General features: G+C 40.9%; 1 protein-coding gene across 1 annotated transcript in view; it reads right to left on the bottom strand.

The window, feature by feature from the left end:
• LOC104952680 (neurexin-1-like) overlaps positions 1–19,666 on the bottom strand; it is a 379,092-nt gene that overhangs the window by 49,059 nt on the left and 310,367 nt on the right. The window contains exons 19-21 of the mRNA XM_010779550.1: positions 15,287–15,295; positions 6,485–6,495; positions 6,313–6,383 (exon numbers count right to left, since the gene is read on the bottom strand). Of these exons, the coding sequence (XP_010777852.1) occupies positions 6,313–6,383; positions 6,485–6,495; positions 15,287–15,295 (91 nt within the window). The remainder of the gene's footprint in view (positions 1–6,312; positions 6,384–6,484; positions 6,496–15,286; positions 15,296–19,666) is intronic.

Here is a 19,666-nt window from a genome sequence, read left to right as displayed (position 1 = left end):
TTTGACCCCTTCCCACATTTTATGCTTGCCATATTTTGTTCATTACCTTTTTGAACAGGACCATTTCTGTGTTATAGCTTGTTACTGGTGGAAATTCTAGAAATGCAGATTATAGCCCGTCCTCTGGGAGAATGAATGGCCACTATGTCACATCATTGCCACCAAATAGCCAATTGGCTCGACTATTTCTCTGTGAACCCTAGGTGAGGTGGGAGTAATGGCCATTCAGTGGAAGTGAGGAACATTCAAAACACATTGTGCGGACCATTTCATTTGCACTCACAGCACATGGTTCAGTTCCGGCTGAACTGGCTTGTAGTGTTCCTGTTTGTCTTGGTCCCTGAGTCGAGGGGCAGGAACCTGCCTCTCTATAATTCACAGGGATAATCGAAGATTTGACATGCTGCACTGCTACACCTCCAGTGCAGTGTTCGGTACCTCGCCGCCTCCCTCTCCCCTTCTTACAAACACTATAATAAACTTAGTGTCAGAGTAATCTTGTGGTGAAAAATCTTCGGCAACTGAGTATCCAATAACTGCTCACTCTGCAGCTTCTGTTCTTTAACAATCACCCATGCACTATGTCTCTCATTGTATCTAGAATTACCTTTAGGCAATGTTCTGATTGTCTTGATAGTGGAAGGGATTATTGTTTTACAAGCTAAGGCTCCAATAAGTCTGCACAACCTAGATTTAATACTAATCCTGCATGCATCTCAGACTGGGGACTTATCTTGGTATTAAGCACTCCTCAGGTAACAGCACACATGCAGTGCAGTTTCTTTAATTGCGCTAAACAAATTGCTGCTTGGATATGAGTTTATGGATTATACAGCCTTTATTAAGTTTTAGATGCATGAGATCCATTATTACATTTGGACATTGCTCCATGGGAGCAATATTATATTTAAAGTAATATCTGATATATACTGTACTTATATTTAACAATATAAAAAGAAATGTTGGTAACAATTGTTCACAAGATGTAGAAAATGCCCAGGCTATCTTACAGTAAATGTACTTTACATTAGAGATGTTAAGTACTATCCAGCAGTTTGCATGGACAAATGCATAACGACTCCTCACCCCCTGACTACGTGTTGATTAGTGTTAGTTTCACACGCTGAGAAATGCCCAAATTACGGTTCATGAAACTTGCCCGCTAAAAATATTCAGACCCTGTGACAATGACTATACGTTATAACCCAATCACCTAGTTGTCTAACTTACCTTTGCTATAGTTGTATAGTATAGTCTGTCTTCTCTGAAATGAAGATGTGTGTCAGTTATGTTTTATTTACATTTTACCAGGATGTTAAGCACACAGAATGCTTTAAAGAGTACAGTACGTTGTCTTTGATTGACAGGCATATATTCAATCAGTTTAAAGCTCTTATCATTAGCTAAGAGACGAGAAAAGCACAAGCGTCTAACTAGAAAGCCAGAACTGTGTTCGGAATTGCTGGCATTTAAGATTATCGTTTCTGCTTATTTTATTGCAGAATAAAAAGCATATATTTACTTTGTTTGTTCATTTCACGGCAATAGAAGATTTACCCATCTGTGTTTGTGCTTGTGTCAGGCATGCACACACCGCTCTCACTGCTGAATGTCATGATCGCTGGTTGTCTTTTTAAGATAGCTTTTATTGCTTTTTGGTTTTATTGGATGTCGTTGAGACGGAGAGAAGAGAGATACCTTGCTATCGAGGGAATATGGTATACCATTTGGCCACCGCTGAACTCAGTACATGGTTCAATGAAATGTGGAATGTGCCCAGCCTATCCCCAACAGATTGACCTACAAGGAACTACCTCCTATTAAAAATAAATCGTTATGAAAAAAGTGAAATCATGGTTATGAAAGGTTAAATTAATGAACATGTCCTAATATCAAACTATTCCTCCCCTTTTTTTACTGATTTCTTAATTTAGTGTTTCGGAAGAAGTTGGAAAATATACATATTCTTTCTTGTGTTTTCTTCATTGCTCAAATGTTTTCCTTTTAGTATGCTACTATTATTCTACTAAATAAATGAGACTTAGAATCGAGGAGGCACTTTACTGACCATAAATCAAAGTTAGTTCTCTCACCATTTCCTTGAAGATTCTTCGTCCCCCACTTTGCTGTATTTTATATTATATCTACTCTCTTATTTGTATTTTTATAAAACACATTTCTTGTCACATAACAAACATGCTTTCCTTAATAATTTAGACGCAGATTTTATAGTAATTTTTACCTGTGTGTGCTCATCAATTCAAAATCTAAATCTAAATCTAACAAAGAGTTGACAAGGTAACACGCAATGTTCCCCTTTCACAGAGAGAGGGATGCAGTGATGTTAGAGGAGTCGTATTTATTCAGGATAGTAAACTGTCTCTTGGACTTAGAGAGATAATGCAGTGTTTAGCCTGAGAGCCGGTGCCCTGTGAGGTTGTGGTGCCTTCAATTATTCACAGAAAGAAAACATCCTCGAGATAAGATTTCCCTGCAATGCAGATGTATGCCATTGACCATCACGATACTGAGATACTTTAAGCTGGAGAGGAAACAAAGAGCAATGGCTATCAGATGGCATGGTTCACCAACAGGTGCATTATTGCATTTTTTTCTGGTGTTATTATATTAATTGTCATATATCATTTGAAGAAAAGGCCTGCTGTCAACAACTATGCAAGCTTAAGAAATCATTAGATGAGAGCAGAAACAGGTTGTGAGATGCAGATGGACGGTTCTCCTGTTCAGCACTTGTGTGTTCTGCTGACCTCCTCATCGTGCCCCTAAAGTGAGGTTTGTGAAGGTGGTCCTGGTGTGTGCAGCCCCAGGCCCCGGTCATGGGTCTGTGCCCACCCAGTGCTGACAGATGGCAGAGGATCTAATGCCGTAGACCCACAGTGGCCCCAGGCCCGCAGCGCTCACTCCCAGCGACAGACCATATCCATCATCTCAGCCTCACCGGGGGCCATTATGGAAGCTGCCCTTCAACATTGTGTTGTACACATACAGAGTCCATGTGCCTCGCTGATCCAGTCCACCTTGGCAGGGGTGAACACATACATGCCAATGTGTGTTTATGTGTGTTCACATGACTTGATGAATGTTTACGTTTCTTTTGATAGTTGACAGCAGAGACATGTTCTGTACAGAAGCCAGCTGAGGCCTCAGGATGCCTTGTCTTCCTTTGGTGCTTAACTTCCTGTTTGCTTGTCTGTAACATTGTTAGGGCCAAGTAAATCATCTGTGCTGTCATTATTAAAACAGTCAACAAAGAAGCTTCCTTGCAGGTTTCACACTGCTGGCAGCATTACAGAGGACTACAGATTGTCCCGCTAAGTCTGTTTGGATGACAAAGAATGAAACCTACGCAGTGTGAATGTTGTCTCTGTTTCAAGTGTTGGATTGTGCAAGGAGGAGATACTGACACTGACAGCTTTACAGAATGTTTTATAGACCACATTGTTGTCCCTTAGGACATTTGCTGTTGTGATTTGTTAAAACACAAAATAGTCCTGGGCCAACTGTTGAGCATAAGACACAATTTGTCAAATTCTATTGCTCCCACCTGCGCACTTCTACATTCAGCTGGTTTATACATCACAATCATGAAGGCTGAGATGTCTGCATTATTTTAAAACAATTTTCTCAAAAGCTGGTAGAAAATGTAAGTCATAAACTGGCTTATGTCTGTAACAGTGCCTGTATTTATGATACAGGCAGTGCCATCAGCATATTATATTTTAGTTCTCATCAAAACAGACATGTTCTTGTTTTATCTTCATAATTTATTCTGACAATTGTGGAGAAAACATTAACTACTGTAGGTGATTGAGTTAACAGACACTAAGAGCCTTAGATGAACATCATACTGTAAACATTTAAGATGGCTGATTCGGTTCAGCCATCTCCATCTAATGTAGGATAACATCTAATCACTTCTCGTGCTATAAAGGCATGTTTAGGGATGGAAGGGAGTATAATACAGAGTAACGTCATTACCACAGATTCAATTAAGGTAAACAAATTCCAGGAGGTACAGAAATGAAATAAAGTTATCCGCATGCCAGCAAATGAAGTCCGTTAGGCCATTGGACAAGGGAAAGACAAACATAGAGAAATGGCTTCGGTAAATAAGTATAACCTAAGGAAAGAATAAAAGTGCTTACAGTTTGAATCTAAATGTATTAAAATAGTTTGATAATTTGGGAAATATTTCCTACATGTTTTTGTAATGGGTAAGATGTTCAGTTCTCATGTCTATACCGTGAATATGAAGCTTCAGCCAGTTAGCTTCGCTAAAATGTTTAAAAGGTATTAAAAACTGCCTACAAGCACATCTCAAGTTCCTTGATTAACATAATGACTTGTTTCTTTAATCAGTTTAACACCCTGTGTGTATAAAGGACATGTGGTTTTAAAAGTGATTCTGGGGTTGCCAGACAACCAGCGGAGACTCCTAGAAGCCACTGTGTTTTTATAAAGATTAAACCCCCAAGATGAAACGTGTTAATTAGTGAGCTTTACAATTCCTGGTAGGTGGATTTTGTTACCTTCTAACAGATCCAGGCTAGCTGTCTCTCCTGTTTGCAGTATGTGTGCTAAGTTAGGCTAATTGACTGCTGGCTAAAGCTTTACATTTAGCATATGGACAAAGAACATTGTATAAATGTTTTCCTCTAGTTATTATTTGCATGAAAACAAATAAGCTTTTTAACCCAAAAATATAGATGTATTCCCTTTATAGATGAATAAGATACAATAAATATGATAGCATATTTTTGCCGGCCTACAGCTGAATGACAAGTTTAAATAATATATATTTTTAAACAAAATCAGTATCAATGAATCATATATAAAGGTCCAGTCAAAATTGGAGCACTCTGGCATCACAACACTGCCACAGGAATGGATTAATGAAAGAAAATCTATTTTTCTTGTGAGACTTCATAAATGCTGTCGACTTTCCATTATTAGGATTTATTTTCCACCCTGAATCTTATAACTGCGTCTTTTTTTTCATGTCCACTGAAGGAGAGAATTGCTCATTAGTTCTGAGCAATTGGCCGTTTGTGAATGACACATCCAGACCTGCGGGACAGGAATCTGATTATGATGACACTCTGTGGGAGGTACAGACGACCTGGTCTGTTGTTGTAGGGCAAAGCATCTCTCCCTCTTTCCTTGTCATGTTTTTGCAAATGTTACACATGGGAATTATGCCCACGCAGATTCATCCCAGCAGTGATGGCATCTATATTAGGATGACAAATTTGTTGCTGTCACCTGATGAGGGACTGGGACTGCATGTCAAGACGCAGGTAAAGTCAGGAAGACAGTGATTTGTGGCCGAGCTGCATATTTTTTCTTCTCTTGCTAGCTTTTTCTCAAAACACATGCTTACTGTAGGTTTCCCATCTATTTTTAGTTGTTGAAGAAAGGGAACAAGAAAATGAAGAATTGCATAGTTGCTTTGGACTGAACCGAACAATTTCCCCCCAAAATGACAAGTGTTTGTATGTTAGCATTTAGATAGAAAGCGGCATGATTACAAGCCATTCTCTGGTAATTGACATTCCTCCCTCACTCCCCAGCTTATCCTTAGTGTATGATATTCCTCCAGGGCAGTTCTCTGCTCTCAGGCCAGATTGCTACCAAGGCGAGCTACAGACACGCACAGAGCTCGAGATTCGATTTCAGATAACGAAAATATCAGGGCATCCAGAGGGGAAAATGCTTCAATGCAGACAGATTTCATTTATCTGAGAAATGTGAAAGCAAGGATAAGGGGGAGGGACAAAGTCGACCATGTAATATACTTCGGAGCAGTGTTTATGCATAAGCAAGAGATAGGAGAAATGAGAGAACAAGAGAGGGGAGCGTAGGAGGTAGATGGAGGCAGATAGTGTTATGAATTTCATATTAAGATTTTATCATTTGGAGCATGTAGCTAACAGAAGCCATCCAGCCTTCTCCTGTGTAATCTGCTCCAAGCTGTATCCTACATGGCAGCTGCTCGGCGCTCTCCTTCTGCACCGTGAGGTGACTGCAGCCACTCGTCCATATTGTGCTCACATTATTAACATGTCCTAAGTTATAAATAATAAGCACCCTGCTTAATTAGAAATCCAAATATCAACTGTTATTATTTGTCGCACAGAATGTCTCGAGTCTGGAGTTCAATCGGGGGGTACTCGGCACCCGTCACACATGGTTCTCTCTGAGTCAGTGACTGACATGGTGATAGTGTGACGCAGGCTCTGACTGGGAAATGGACCCTTTCCTCCCACGCAGCCAGACAACTTTCCCGGTTACCTTGGTGCCTGAGCCCAATCACGCACTGTGCTAAGTGTTGCATTTTCATTAAGGCCACGCGGATGACTCTTCTTGGAAAATAAGTTGAACAGGGTCCTGAGGGGGACTCTAGAAACATCTACAAAGCAGCTTAGCAGTGCCTTGAAGCAGCCACATTAAAAGGAGTCCTCACACAGCAGTGTTCTCAGGTCCCAGAGAGGGACCATGTTTAATGAGGGCACAGGCATGTGTACATTTTAAAGCAGCTGTGTTTATTTCATATCCATATTTTCTTGTACAGTACACCTCTGCACTCCTATATCAGCCTACTTGTTCCTTGCAACACTCTCTCAAATGCAGCCTTTCATTTCACACAGCTGTGGCAAACAGGCAATTGACCTGCCTCTGCTCACTTATTCCCAGGCCATATCTTTTTTTTTAAGTATTCATTCGTCTGTCTTTACATTTACAAAGAGAAGTTCATCAAGACATGGTTACATTAGCAACAACCTTCACAAATCGTAGATATACAGTAGCCTTTTTTTGGATATACATACACATTAGAAATGGATTGAGTCCACCATACTGTTGACGCAGAGTATCAATTAAATGTCATTACCAGTCGGCTAGGGCATGTGTTTTTCCATTTGGAACTATGCTTATATCCTAGCACACAGTGTGCTGTGGGTGTACCAGTTGTGTGAAGCATTGCTGCCCTGCAGCACCTTGTTAGACTGTCTGGGGTGCAGTGACTTATCCTCGAGGAACATGTATGGCAAGACGGTACCAGGGGAGGAGATGGTGAGCCTCCGACCATTCTTTTTTTAATGACACTCTGATACTCTGCCTGAGGTCCAGTTGCAGTAACAGCTGCTACGTTTTAAATAAAGCAAAGCTTTTCTCCCAAAAGGGATGGTGTCTCATAACTTAGCAAGTGAAAAACAGCTGTCGACCGTGGCTGGTTTTACACTATGGCATATGCAAGCAGTCAAAACAGAAAGAAGATACCAATTACTCTGAGGTAATTGCCTTTTAGAAATGCCAGCATCTTTTAGCATGATTTTTCAGGTGCTCTGAAGAACAACGCTACCTACAGAATGCACTCAGTGGCCTGCTCTTATCCCTGAGGGAACTACTGACAGCTTTGAACAATAAAGACAGATATGTGACCCTTAAGCTTTTGATGTGTCTTAGATTTAAGTGGGTGGAGTCATAAAAAGACAGATTGTGGTTGAAAGAACAATTTAATTAATCATAAAATCAGGACATGGCAGGATGGTTTTACTGCTTTAAAATAAGCTTATATTAACAAGCATTTTCTAGATAGTTTTTGATAAATGCTTTTTTAAACCATGCCTATAATTTTCACAAATGGTATCAGTTTTTTAATTTGTTTTCACCATTCAGTATTTAGGGCACAACGTACTGACTTTCACCAAGGTCAAACTATGAGAATCATGTTATTGATACAGAACAGAGGTGAAAGATTATATATATTTTTTATCAAGACTTTGCTATAATGCTAGAGCTAAGAGTAACACGCTTTGTTCAGTAAAACAAAATGGACAATACTTGACAGTAACATTTCGACAATTCATTTCCAAAAATAATAAAGCACCTGGTTTTGCTAGATGCTGTTTTGCAGCTTTGTTGATCCATTTGCTGAGAATTGCATAATCTGATGTAAATCCTCTTCAGCGAGGACACAGCAGAGAATATCTACATTTTTACCCAGCTTGTTTCCTATTGTTCAGCACTCACTCTTCTGAGTCGCAGTTGCAATCTGTCGTGCCACCATGAAGCCTCACATCAGAGCCTTTCTTTAATTGTGAAAACGCTCTGAGAATCATGATGTCTTTGAAATTGTAACTTTTGAACATGATAAGCATGTTATATACAGCATATCATCATTTTACGCAGCTGAGCTCCGATAGTGATAATGTCATTCCATTGTGTTCCAGCTCTGCTGAAGTCTGTGTCTGTGTGAGTCCATGATGTTGACAGCTTGGCAGACCAGCAGTAGGAAGAGTGTGGGCGAAGGCCAGGCAACACACTGAGCTGAACTCACAGTCGTATAGGCCCACACGCCTTCATTATTCAGTTGGAATCTATTGAGCATCTGGGACTAAATTATTCATCAACATCGACCTAGTTCCAGGGTGCTAAGTTAGATACTTGGATGTCATCAGGCGTTCTGATAAGAGCTGCTGCTGCAGTGTGATAGCTGCCATGGGTAAATTCATCCCGTGTCTAACCATGAGCTGTTCCTATCGGCCGTCCAATCACCTCCCTCTCACTCTCACTGGCACACTAATGATGTGTTGCTGCAAGAGTGAAGCTTAGGACAACAAACTCCTCCCAATTAGTCTGTGCAGACTACATCTCCGGTCAGATCTGGACACTAGCTGGCCACTATCGCTGTAAATCCGCGCCAGCATGAGAAATAAAGGCACAAGGTTCGACCAGGAACATACCGGTATATAGAATACTGATTCCTCTGCTTTTAGGGTCATTCGGAGCTTTGGCTTCAAGAACCGGTGCCAATTATAGACAAGACATTTCAGCTAGAGCATTGGCCTGAAATGGAGTCCTGACTGTAACCTTGATATGATTTATCTGGGATTATCAGGATATAATGGGGCGAAAGAAACATGAGGACAACACCAAGAACAGTATAAAAAAACCTTGTAGAACTTAGTGATTTTTCTGACATTGAACATGCCTTTCTGGTAAAAAAAAAAAACTTTAAAAGGATGTTACTTTTTCTATCCGCCAAAATGTGTTTTTCTGAGCCCATTAATGGTAGAGTAATACCTTAATACCTTCTATTGAATATGATAATGCACCGGGCATGATATTTCAGCAAACACTGTCTATCTGCAAGTAAAATACATTATACATTATGTTTTTGTTTTATGACTTCTAAACATATTGAAATCACAATTTCACACACATTAAGATTTTTTAACTTTTTCCGTCGGCATATCAGGTGAGATAAGGATAACATTTAATTAAAGAAAACATGATGGATAACATTTTACATAATCAAAGGCGTTTGAAATATTCTCAGTTGGAGATGCTTGTTGCGCAGTCCAACTCGATCAATGATTTTCTTCCTTGTATGGTCATGTCTGAAAATAGTGACAGCCTGTGGGAAAAGCTATTCAGTAGGACGCTTACATTTAATAGATTAATTGCAGGATGAGCATTTGGGTCAGGAACACGAAGGATCAGACATAGTCAGACTGCAGGTTTTCACTTGGTGAAGCAAACTGGAAGGGATTTATGTGTGTGCCAAAAATGTCCTGGCTGATGGAAGCACAGCATTTTTGGCAGTCTAAAAAAGTGCTGGCATTTACACCGGATCCTAATGAGCAGCAGATTACCAACATTGAGTGAAAATGTTTTTTCAATTTTATTATTTTCACCAATCAGTGAAATAACAAGAGAAATCTTTACAAAGCAAGACCTTACATTGGCCCAAACAGGGCTTACAAAGGGTATGAAAACAGAAAAAGCAGAGAGGCAAAAGAAAACATTGAGCATCCTCAGTGGAATACATTACCAGGACAGCAGAGGCATGCTTCGGATAAACCCTTCAGATGCCTTCAGTGTCCTCCTGACTTTCAGCTCGTCTCCAAAGAGACATGGTGTGTGCCAGAGAGCATTCATCAAATTAGACCAGAGAGAAAACAATGTGAAAACCCTCGGCTCTCCGCAGAGACATGCCGACAGGTTATCACAGAGGTGTCTCTTCTTGCTCTCGTGCAGGTGAGCAGCACACAGCCTCCTCTCCAAAGAGCAGTACCNGTGTGTGTTTGTGTGTGAGATTAAAATAGCCCAATTGCTTTTACAATAAATAAACATTGAATGTGTTTAATTGAATAGTAAAGGGGTTAAACGTTAGTGCCACTAACGTTTAACCCCTTTACTATTCAATTAAACACATTCAATGTTTATTTATTGTAAAAGCAATTGGGCTATTTTAATCTCACACACAAACACACACGCACACACCCCCCCACTCTCCGCCTCATTCTGTTTTCATTTACTCGTTCGTTATCTGACCAGCTTCAATCTTGTAGGCTACTCACTTCGTTTCTTGTAGCCCTCGAAAGGGTTTTGGAGGTTTCACATTCTGTGATGCGCGAGCTGATGACGTCACGTCAAGAAGAGTTAACTTTTTTTTTCTCAACTTTGTGTGGAAAAATGCGGGGATTATGCAGCCTTTTGATAAATATGCGGCCTTTTAAAAATCTGCGCCATTTTGCTGATTATGCAGTAAATTCTGCGATCGCAGAATCGCGTTTTTACGGAGGGTCTACTACACATGATTGTAAGGTACTTATCATTGATATAGATTTGCAAAACTGTTTCACAGACTCCAGCTTTGTTATCCACTTTTTTCAATTACCACAGGAGAGCAGTGTGTATGTGAGTCTCACATTGGTGCATACAATGAAGAAATGTAAGGCAATAATTAGCATTCCCATGTGGTTATTTAGCACATTGTATGTACAAACCTATTTGTTTAACATGGCAGCCCTTCCTTTGAAAAGCACATTAATTTACCTGTCCTTAGTCAAAGCTTTTTCTAGCGTGGCATCAACCTTTCTTTCAGTCTATGTCCAGCTCAAGGTTTCCACAGCTCTATCTTATTGAAGCTCAAGCAGAATGTGGGCCCATTTCCCTGTGCAGTGCAAAGTGTTAGGGAGGGCTGCAGATTAAAAAGCCTTCCCCTGGGTGTGCTCACCAGGCTGTTCAATGCTACTCGCCAGGGAGATTCACTACATACATTCTCTTTTATGGCCCTTTCCTTATTCATCATAACACAGCTTCAATTTTATTAACTTCTCCAGCCAAGCATAGATCTTTGCATGTGCCATCAGTCTTTCCCTCTCTATTTCTAGCCTTACAGCAGCCCTCACCACCCAGTTCCCCATGATGCTCATAAGCAAGCGTACACAAGCGCACACTGTTATTCGCTCACATGTATACAGATTTAACACTGGGGAAGGCTGAGTGAATGGACACATTTCTTTCAATCCAGTCTGGTCTTTATCTTCCTGTTGGGTAAGTGTTGTTCCCCAGCTGTGCCTTGCCACAACACAGGCCCAGATAGCCTCCTGCACAAAATATGCTAAACATGGAAAACATCTTTGGTACTAAACTTTATTTTATGCAAAATAAAAGGAGTGAATAAAACTGTGAATACTGAGGAAATGTAGGAAGACTGAATTCAATTGAACTGAAAGACTTCAGTGTGACAGTACAAATGTCAACACTGCACAACTAACAGCAATAATCCTGTCTTTTGTGAATGTTAATTAGTAACTTGTTTGTCCACCAATATTATATGAATGGCTTGGAGACAATAATAATCATGTTTATTCGAAACACGTCAAATGAATACAAGGAAATGTTGTGTTTATATATTTCTTTTTTTTTTATATAATTACAATTGTCTGTGAGATTTCAGAAATGTTTTTCCTGTCTTACACTTAAGTAAATAGACATGTTCAGGAGGTTTTCAATCTTAAACATATGCAAGAGTGCTTAGGCACCATTTCATAGGATTACATTGCATAGAGCATACAACTGCTCCATTTCTCTGTACTTTCCCTGGGCTGTGTAAGGGCTATACCAAACCAGACTGCAAGAAAGTCTAATTTCACTGGTCACAGGCTTCTCCGCCATCAGAAACAGCTATATGTCCTTGAACCAAACAGGGAGGTAGCGTGGCAAGACCACTGAAACTGCTTTGATGACTTGAACAGAGCTTACTAACCGTGGCAGAAACGTGCGCTAAGAAAAAGGTAAAGTGGAGAAGTGGAAGGTGAAGGCATGAGGGCTATCTCAGTGTGAAAAGCTTTGATGGATGAGCTTTACCCATATTGTATCATGAAAAGACAGAAAGTCAGTGAGGCTGATCCTCTAGGTTTTTTAAAGCGATGAAAGTGGACTGTGTTCATGCCTAGGGTATACTGTTCACTGTGCCCTGCATGAGATGAAGAGATAACTCGCAAAGAAAGTGCTTTTGCTATGTTTGTATCGCACTGTTTTTAGCCACGACACTGAATTATTCAGTATTGCAACCCTATAGCAAGACATCTGTAAACCCATTGTATGTGACAAAAAATGTGATAGTGAAAAAAGGGGGATCTGAGTGTTTTTGCTAACACATTTGCTAAATGTACTTCTGATTATAAATGTAGTCAGTGCTACTGTGGATTTAATCTGTCATGTGACAAGGGAGAGTTTTATATGTATCGTCATTCAGCAAGTTGGCCTAGCTAGGTACAAGAAGATCATTGTACAATCTTGCAGGTATCTGACCAATCATTGAGTCCAGAGAATCAGCGTTTTGACTTTTGTCTTCTTGTGCCACCTGGAGGTTGACATTTCAGATTTTGAAAGAAATTCTGACAATTATTGGATGGTTGCAATGAAATGAGGTGGATACAAATACTGTATGCCGCTCCTCAGGCTGGATTGTAATCACTTTGGTTATCCCTTAACTTTTCATCTTGTGCTATTATCATATCATCATTTTAATTTGTCTAATAATACATTTAATGACTACATTTGTCAAAAGTAATGACATTCTCATCAGCAAATTGTCATTTAGGGCACGTTAGCACACTGGGGTTCATATTTGGCCCCAAGCAATGACAAATACGAACCCCAGAGTGCTAACATTCCAGTTTGCTAGCTGAACTACTGAGCCACCATAACAAACTTCACCTGTTGGCCGAGAATGTAATATGTGCGTAATCTGGTCTCATTTATATGAAGAGAAACAAAACATGCAAAGGGCTATGCTATGCTTCTCATTAAAGATGCATGAGTTGCCATGAGCTATCTTATCCCCAAAAAGAATTCTTCACAAAGACACATTCATCATCAAGGTGCTGTCCAGATCATAATGAGAAAAGCCAAAACGGAGAACAAACTGTCGTCTTTAGTTGTCCGATTCCCAGCATATGCTGCCGCTCCTGTCGACACACCTGCTGCTTAAAAGAGAGCCAATTTATTTCCCCAGAAGGATGGACCACTTGTGACATTTGGCAATGGAGCATCAGACGTTTCATCCAACCCGTTCCAGACACACAAACAGAACCGCAAACACTGAGAAGGTGGTAGTCAAGGTGGCATTGTCACCTGAGAAGCTAAGTAGGCTGCCTTATAAATGCTACATTATAATATGTACCGGTAATGACTTGTGGTGTCCCGATATAACCACTCTCACCCACTTATGTTGTGGTGCCAGTTTAGGTGCACACATGACAAAACACACATCCACACGCAGGCATTACTGTTGTATTGAAACATCCCACTGTATGAGTCCTTTAAATAAATACTTCCCTTGTTGGCTTCCTATGTGATATTGCAGTTGGTTGAATGGCCCACACAATATTTACCTTACAGCCAGGAATTGTTACTGAACGCTACTGAAAGCAATGGGCTGTTTTGCCAAAAGCTGTTAGGGAGAGATCTGCTTTCACTGTGAAAAAATGGGCTACAAGGATGCCAATTCAAATCACAAAGATTTCCAATTCACAGCATTGTACTGGCAGAAGGGCTTGTCTATTCAGCAAGATGAGGCACAATTACATTTCATTCATTTCCTGCATAGGAAATTGTCAAGCAAATTAGAAGTATTTCAGCTGGGGTTCATTCAGTGTTCAGTATAGCTCACCGTCCATCTGCACAGATAGCTTTTTCTCTCGTGTCTGAGCGATTGCAAACATACAAATTAAATACTATTTTGGATTTGGTCCTTGAAATAATACTGATTTGACATTAAAAAACGATCTAACCTAAATGACAGTATCAACATCAGGTAAACATCTAAAGTCCTATAACAGGTCTAAGAAAGTCCTTATTTTGCTTTACTGTTGAAATGACAGCATAGCGTGAGTAGCAAGGAACCAAAAAGGTATGCATCTGTATACCAAATGCAAGGGAGTGCACATATACTGTACATGTCTTACCTAGCCAATATTCAAGCATGCAAAACAGTTTGTTTCAGTGTGTGCAAGGAAGTTATTATGCTGACCCAATGCAACGGTCATAGGGCTAAAATGAGCATGGAATCTGGAAATAGGGCGGGATGAATTATAAAAAGGGATTATTGTGCCAGGCGTTCTGAATGCAAGTCGTATAACATGCTTCTATTAGTAGGGCCATCCAGGTGTAACACGGCCATGAAGGCTGGATATCCAAGTAGTGGGGGAGCGCCCAAGCCTTGTTATGGGGAGAGCAAATTCCAACCCAGTCTACAAAACATTAATCTGTGTGACACTTTATATCTCTCTGTGTATTTGGGCATGTAGCTGATAGTGTGTGCAGATGAGTGAGGGAGAAAGAGCCAAGTGTGTGCGAGGCATGCTTCGCTGGCACAGGGTTCCTCAAGGTCTGCACATGCATGTGCATTTCCATACTTAGCTATAGGGCACTTGGTGATTTGATGTAATCACGTTATCATGGTAATGGAAATTGGATTTAATTTTCTCTTTTCAGCAGTGGCACGTTGATTCACCCTCTCTTCAGCTTGGAGCAGAAAATTGACATTAACTGATTCCTTGCTGACTGCCCCTCATCCAGCCCATAAATACAGATCTTATTTGTAGAGGCGGTAAAATTGTTTAATTAAAAACAATAATTCACTACAGGTCGTTATGTGCTGCTAATTAAGCAGAGTTGACAGAGCAAGGTGTGTGTGGTCGGGAGGCGGTAACAGGGGATAAATTGCTTTGTAGTCATTACACTGACAATGTGGAGGGCATGTAGGAGTCAGTGTTCTGGTCTGTGCCAGACTGAGGAAGCTACTTAAAGATTAATGAAGAACACACCTTGACTAATGTTGGAATGTACAGGCAAACTGAGTTGCTTCCCCAAAACATTTCTTTAAAAAAAAAGAGAACGCTCTGGCGTCACATTTAACAGATGTAAAAGAAGAATTACCAAACAGCTTCCTTTCTCACATTTATACTCCTTTACCCTTCAACAAGGAGCAAGAAGTGCAATTTTGTAAATCCGCAGAGAAGATCAAAGTACTACCATGTTCTAATGGCTGCCACCCACCAGCCTCTACTGTGGTGGAAAGCACCATCAGCAGAGTGTGTCTAAGAAGAGCCAAGACAGCCTGATTAATCTTCTAATAGTTCCAAAGAGAGATAAGGACAGATACTGTAGACGCAGCAGCGGAGAAGGAAAGTGACAGAATAAGTTGCAATTCAGTCACTGTAATACACCCTATGTTCCAGAAAAGAAAGTGAAAAGAAGACACGCAACGGGGAAAGCTGATGGAAATGGATAGTTTCGTCTTTGTTGTGACTCTTACACATTTTAGCCTTTGAAATGATGAGGCTCCTCTGTAAGATGGCTGCCTCACTGCAGCACCGTCTCCTGCTCTCCTACTTGCTTGTCTCTCTTTGACAAACTCCTCATTCTGTTCGACATGACGTTAATAACTATCAAATGGATTTCATAAATATGTGAAATAAAGATCAACATATGTGATAAAAGGGAAGTCAAGCATTTCTGTTTGGAAAATGGACATATCTGCCATGGAGACTGTCATCTTTGAGAAGTTGGTAGAATTCAGACGGGAGGCAAATTGAAACAATGACAGTGCATGCTAAGACTGGCAATTCAACAATTTGCTGGGAGATTGAGCCAACACCTGAGAGCAGTTTGTTCTAACACAATGAACATGAGTGGCAAATCTTTGGATTTACTTGAGTGAAGCAAAACCTGATATGACTTTTCTTTTTTCACAAAAATTAAGCAACATAATACCTAATACAGCTGATTTACTATTCATCTATTTTAGCGAAAAACATCCAAACTCAATTCACAACCTTTAAAGAAGGCATGTTCCAAAGGGCTTCCTGTCTATATTGCAAACTGGGGGGAATACCATTTATACAACTGCCTGAGGTAATATATATGAAAAAGAATACAAAAGGAAGCATTGTCAAAAACATAATAAAGTGAATCTGAGCGAAGACTAGCAGTACGCACAGCAGAATGTGAGAATTAACTGCTTCGAAAACAAGCTTACATATTACACAGATCATTCCCTCTTCGGTTGCGCTTGCATTAATACATATGATTATAGTGGGCACATGGAAAATAGGCATTATGCTTGTTTATACAGCTTGCATTACCATAATCATTTCTCTAGCCTGTGTTGGATGTCAACAAGTATTATGCCGGGGAGATGTGACAGAGAATACGTTGACTTGAAATCACGTCTTCTCCTCTGGCTCCCTGTGGTCTGATGGGGACAAAAGGAGGAATGGGATAGGTTGAGATGAAAGGTTTGGACTAGTCCTGCATAGACAGACCTATCTCTACAGCGCTTTGTCAGAGCTGGAGAAAAGTCTGGCTTCACATGTTATCATTACGGTATAGGGGTGAAACCGGGTTTGTATTTCTTTAGACCAATCAAAGTGCTAAGTACCAGATACAGCAACAATACCCTTGCACAATATATTGCAGTAGAGGAGTGAAACCGGGTATACGTGGCAAATGGCATGCTTATTGCCACAGTCTACATTCGGTCAGTAAGGCTAAGGCTAGAACAGCTACCAGGTATGCTTTTTGAAATACTGCCAGTGATGCTTCAGGGTTTCATAACCCACCAAATTATTACACAAAACACCCTTATTTTAGCTGAGCAATTACAGTATAACTACATGTAGGAGTTCCTAGAACAGAGCTGTTTATCACCATCTTTGATTTGGTTTTTGGTGGTCAAAATATTTGATTTTGGTTCAGGTTGAAGGGTCCAAAATGCTTCTTCTTCCATCAGAATGAATATACTGTACACTCAGAGTTTGGGACACAGAGATGGGACTGATTCCGAGGTTACAGGAAAACATTTATAATAATGCTCACTTCTTCCATAAATTATCGTTATATTCAGCAATAGTTGGTACTAGGTTAGAAAAACCCCCATGAAAGTGTGCACCATTTTCAATAAGCATGTGAGAAAACGTATCTGCAGCATCACAGCAGAGTTTTACTGAAAACTTAGAGGAACAACAGTGAGAGTGCACACTACACGTTTGATTCCCATATCAAGCTGTTGTGTTGAGTTATTGCCCGTCATGCTCAAGGCAGGAGTATGGAGCGCTGTATTGAACGGTCCCTCTGCTTGACAAACAGAGGAAGTGCTATGAATGACTGTCGGCTTTTCAGTTTGTCTATGACAGCGTCTGTCTTCATTCAGCGCTCTTAAATTGGCTTCGGAACCGATTGGAAATGGTTCTTTTATTATACACCTCACATAACTCCCCCTCTCATCAATGCCGGGCCATCTTTTATCTGGGAGATGACGTTTCCATTAGAGTCTGCCAACCTCTTACTGCTGCTCTGTGAGTTGTGGTGCTGGGCGAGAGCATTGTTAACCAACACAACAACACCAGGATCTCATTGGCTGTGCCGTACACTAGCTCGGTCGTGGAAAGGCAGTTCATCAGATGGTTGCTCATCCAGAACACACATAGGAGCAGGCACATAGACTCTCGCAGTATCTCTATCGCCCTCTTTTACTCTCCTTCTCATTCTTTCACTAGCAAAAAAAAGAAAAGAATCAAAGATCTGAGAAAGTCAGACAACTGAGAGACAGGACTTGGCCATAGGGAGTGTGCCTGTCAGCTCTTCCTCAACAGTTTCAGTATTTCATCAAAAGGTATGAGGGACCCATAAGGTTCAGATGCCAATCTGGGAACATTTCAGTCCCCACACACAGAACCGGGGATCTTTCAAAGACTGAAGCCTAGTAGCTCCCTCCCCTGCATGTTACTGTCTTCATTAACTTTGTCTCTGGACGCAGCTCACGTTAGCAATCAGGCCCTTTTTCAAGAAATCAGGGTAGCTTCGAAGCAACAGGACACACAGAGCGAGGGTGCTTTTTTTAGGGCTGTGTCGACCATGCCCGGTGACATTGTTGGAGCTAATGAGGATGTGGCTGTGCCCGGTGTGTGCGGGTCGGCTGAGACATACGCTCCGGTCCCACTCTGGGAGTTCTAATTAGATCTACATTATCAGAATGTCTGTCCGCATTGGCCCGATCAGCTACAGTTTGGATGCATCATAAATCATCAGTCTAAGTGATCACTAAAGATCTGTATTCTGTCTGTACTGTGCGTGAGGCATTTCATTCATACGAGGCCAATGTTAACCCCGGACAAACTCAAATGTAATTATTACTCTGATGACTTGCACCTCCCACATATTTTCTGTTGTTTTCATTTCTTCCATTTGTTGGTATCCTTTGCATTACTTGAGGTGGCTGGGCTAACACAGCCTTTCCTCAATCATGATCTCATCAGGCTCAACTCCTTGACCTTTGCGCTTTGCTGTAAATGTCAGCTGTCTTTATGAGCCTATGATGAGTTTATCGAGCAATTCACACTCTCTGCCACACACACAAGAGCGCTCAGACTACACCCGCATGTACACCCAGCCATAGGATCTGTCCTTCCCAGCCAACAATAACTCTGATTTCTAGGTGTCGATGGAAAATTCATGGTGCTCAGCTCTGGCAAGCAGCACAAGTGCGGCTGCTCACCATCTTCAACAGGACCACCAAAGATAAATCAAGATTTCATGGGGACTGAAATGGCTTCCTGCAAAGCCTTAAGGACCTGGCAGGCTTTACCGACAGTCTGTTCTATAATAGAAGTCTTTGAACATCTGAAACTTAAACAGGTAGCCATTATTGTAATGGTGAAGTGTAGTAAAGTCTATATTGTTTTCGTCCACAATGTGACACAAAATGGGCCAACAACGTGCCATTAAATTTGGCCAACGAAACTCTTACCATATGCTGGAGTACTAATAAGAACTAAACCTCTCCTGACTAAGCGATCGTCCAGAGTTGTGGTTTAAAACGGTGAGGACGATCACGCCAGGGAGGCAAGCACTACTGCCATGATTATAAATGTTGCGCATTATGTCTGCATGGACGTCTGTGTCCGCGCAGGCCTGCAACTCCTCCTAGTGGAGCACAGAGCAGAAGGAGGGAAGAGGAAGCAGCTATAACAAGCCTTTCCTGAACACTTCCATTTCAATCTTTTTATCGGTTTTGTTGTTGACTGTAATGTAACCCATTGGAATAAAGGGCAATGAAAAAAAATCAGAAAGAGGAGCACTTGGAGGAGTACAAAACCCACCCCCCCCCACACACACACACACACACACACACACACACAAACACACACACACACACACACACTACGACGACGTCGACGAACGACAACGAACGAGGACACGACACGTCTATGAACGTGTTGTTCGAGGGCCATAAAAGTAGCAACACATGGTCACAGAGGTTCCGAGGCTGTACCTGATAATGTGC

The sequence above is a fragment of the Notothenia coriiceps genome, unplaced genomic scaffold, assembly GCF_000735185.1.
Source record: "Notothenia coriiceps isolate Sejong01 unplaced genomic scaffold, NC01 NC01_scaffold00000339, whole genome shotgun sequence".
NCBI classification, from domain to species: Eukaryota; Metazoa; Chordata; class Actinopteri; order Perciformes; family Nototheniidae; genus Notothenia; species Notothenia coriiceps.
Note: the sequence above shows the minus strand (reverse complement) of the source record. Positions and strands in the feature narration are given on the sequence as shown.